The sequence below is a fragment of the Physeter macrocephalus genome, chromosome 20, assembly GCF_002837175.3.
Source record: "Physeter macrocephalus isolate SW-GA chromosome 20, ASM283717v5, whole genome shotgun sequence".
Lineage (NCBI taxonomy): Eukaryota > Metazoa > Chordata > Mammalia > Artiodactyla > Physeteridae > Physeter > Physeter macrocephalus.
The window spans coordinates 70401129-70404232 of NC_041233.1; the positions used below are offsets into that span (position 1 = coordinate 70401129).

Consider the following 3104-nt stretch of genomic DNA (forward strand, 5'->3'; position numbering starts at 1 on the left):
GAGAAAACCATAATTCAAAAAGACACATGCACCCCAATGTTCACTGCAGCACTATTTACAATAGCCAGGTCATGGAAGCAACCTAAATGCCCATCAACAGAGGAATGGATAAAGAAGATGTGGTACATACATACAATGGAATATTACTCAGCCATAAAAAGGAGCGAAATTGGGTCATTTGTAGATACTTGGATGAATCTACAGACTGTCACACAGAGTGAAGTAAGTCAGAAAGAGAAAAACAAATATCACATATTAACGCATACATTTGGAACCTAGAAGTACGGCACAGATGAATCGGTTTGCAGGGCAGATATTGATACCCAGATGTAGAGAACAAACGTATGGACACCAAGGGGGGGAAAGCAGCAGTGGGTGGGAATGGGGGTGTGATGAATTGGGAAATTGGGATTGACATGTATCCACTGATGTGTATAAAGTGGATGACTAATAAGATCCTGCTGTATAAAAAATAAATAAAATAAAATTCAAAAATTAATAAAAACAATGGGCAGAAGAACTGAATACACATTTTTCCAAAGAAGAAATGCAGATGGCCAACAGGCACATGAAAAGATGCTCAACATCACTAATCATCAAGGAAATGCAAATCAAACCCACAATGAGATATCACCTCACACCTGTCAGAATGTCTATCGTCAACAAGAACACAGATACCAAATGTTTTTGAGGATGTGGAGGAAAGGGAATTCTTGTACACTGTTGGTGGGAATGTACATTGGTGCAGCCACTGTGGAAAACATTATGGAGGTTTCTCAAAAAAATGAAAACTAGAACTACCACATGACTCTGCAATTCCACTCCTGGGTAAATATATGAGAACAACAAAGACACTAATTTGAAAAGATACATGCACCCCAATGTTCACAGCAGCATTATTTACAATTGCCAAGATGTGGAAACAACCTAAGTGTCCATCAACAGATGAATGGATAAAGAAGATGTATATATATGTACAATGGAATACTACTCAGCCATAAAACAGAATGAAATTTTTCCATTTGCAGCAACATGGATGGCCTTGGAAGGCATTATGCGAAGTGAAATAAGTCAGACAGAGAAAGAAAAATACTGTATGATATCACTTATATGTGTAATCTAAGAAGTACAGCAAACTGGTGAACATAACAAAAAAGAAGCAGACTCACAGATATGGAGAACAAGCTAGTGGTTACCAGTGGGGAGAAGGAAGAGGGGAGGAGCAAAACAGGGATGGGGGAGTGGCAGGCGCAAACTATTGGGTGTAAGATGGTCCCAAGGATGTATTGTACAACACAGGGAATATAGTTAATATTTTGTAATAACTGTAAATGGAAAGTAACCTGTAAAAATTGTATGCAAATTTTTTTTAATTTAAAAATTTAAAAGAAAAAGCCAAGAGCTCTTTCCTTTTCTATATGTTGCTGCTTTGTACAGAACACTGAAAAAGCATAATAAATAAATAAATAAATAAATAAATAGCTAACTCAACTGCACCACCCTGCAAACAGAAAGCTTAAGGATTCATCTGCCCAGCCCCCTCGTTTTATAGGTGAAGACACCAAGGCCAATACAAGTACCTTGACCAAAGCCCCAGCCGTCGTCAATGGCAGAGTCAGTTCCAGAGCCCATCCTTCTCTCCACTCTAGAAAACATCACGGTCTCCATCTCGCATGGTTAAAATGCACTTCTGAGACTCAATCCTGAGCAGCATTCTATCATTCTCCCTCCATCTCTAAATGCATTTCAGAAAATGAACCTGTGTTCCCCGCAGAAGTAAGCACCAACAGGGAGCTCAGGCCCCTGCTCTTACCTGTAAATTTGCACAAGGTGGTAAAACATGAGTGGGGATTTCATTCTCAGAGTCTGCTGGCCCCAGGGGCTTGTTCTTGACCCGGAAGGCTGTGGTGGTGGTGGCAGTGGTGGTCTGAACTGGGAGGGCTGGCTGCCACACGGTCACATCTGAGCCATTGCCAAAGGCTTGAATTGCATTTTCTGCAGTAAAACAGGAGGAAATCCAATTTCAAAGTCAAGCAGCAAATGTAACAGACAGGCTACATGAAGGCAGAGAGGCACACTAGAAATTCTTATGAGAGCACTGGACTTCTCTGAACAACACCCATCCATCCATTCACCCTCCACACGCTGAAAGCCAGCCATGGGTCAGGCGCTCAAAAATTAATTCATTCATTAAACCCTGAGCTGGACACTTCGCTATGCTCTAAGTGAAACAAATATGTATTGTGTCCCTATTCACGTATCAGGTGTGGAGCAAGATCCTTGGCCTGAAACACCCATCAGTCAAGCCTTTTGAAAGCCAGCCTGAGACCTGTTATTTGGGATCACAGTCACTGTTCCATCTTCCAAGAAAATGCTTGTATCAAAATTCTATACTAAAAGCAAACTATTTAGTATTTTTTTGTATTTTATTTTTTAAATTTAATTTTATTTACTTTTTATACAGCAGGTTCTTATTAGTCATCCATTTTATACATAACAGTGTATACATGTCAGTCCCAATCTCCCAGTTCATCACACCCCCACCCCCACCCCCTCCGCTTTCGCCCCCTGGTGTCCATACTTTTTTCTCTACTTCTGTGTCTCAATTTCTGCTCTGCAAACCGGTTCATCTGTACCATTTTCTAGGTTCCACATATATGTGTTAATATACGATATTTGTTTTTCTCTTTCTGACTTACTTCACTCTGTATGACAGTCTATAGATGCATCCACGTCTCTACAAATGACCCAATTTCGTTCCTGTTTATGGCTGAATAATATTCCATTGTACATATGTACCACATCTTCTTTATCCATTCGTCTGTCGATGGGCATTAGGTTGCTTCCATGACCTGGCTATTGTAAATAGAGCTGCAATGAATGTTGGGGTGCATGTGTCTTTTTGAATTATCGTTTTCTCTGGGTATATGCCCAGTAGTGGGATTGCTGGGTCATACGGTAATTCTATTTTTAGTTTTTTAAGGAACCTCCATACTGTTCTCCATAGTGGCTGTATCAACATACATTCCCACCAACAGTGCAAGAGGGTTCCCTTTTCTCCACACCCTCTCCAGCATTTGTTGTTTGCAGATTTTCTGATGATG

At 40.4% G+C, this 3104-nt stretch overlaps 1 protein-coding gene across 5 annotated transcripts in view; it reads right to left on the minus strand.

Annotated features, from left to right (window-relative positions):
* The window catches only part of GFRA1 (GDNF family receptor alpha 1), a 231968-nt gene that overhangs the window by 38589 nt on the left and 190275 nt on the right, over positions 1–3104 (minus strand). For all 5 annotated transcript variants that reach the window (XR_003677599.2, XR_003677600.2, XM_028481528.2 and 2 more), the window contains one exon: positions 1814–1995. Coding sequence is in view for 3 of the 5 variants with exons in the window: in XM_028481528.2 (XP_028337329.1) it covers positions 1814–1995 (182 nt within the window). In the remaining 2 variants the exon portion in view is untranslated. The remainder of the gene's footprint in view (positions 1–1813; positions 1996–3104) is intronic.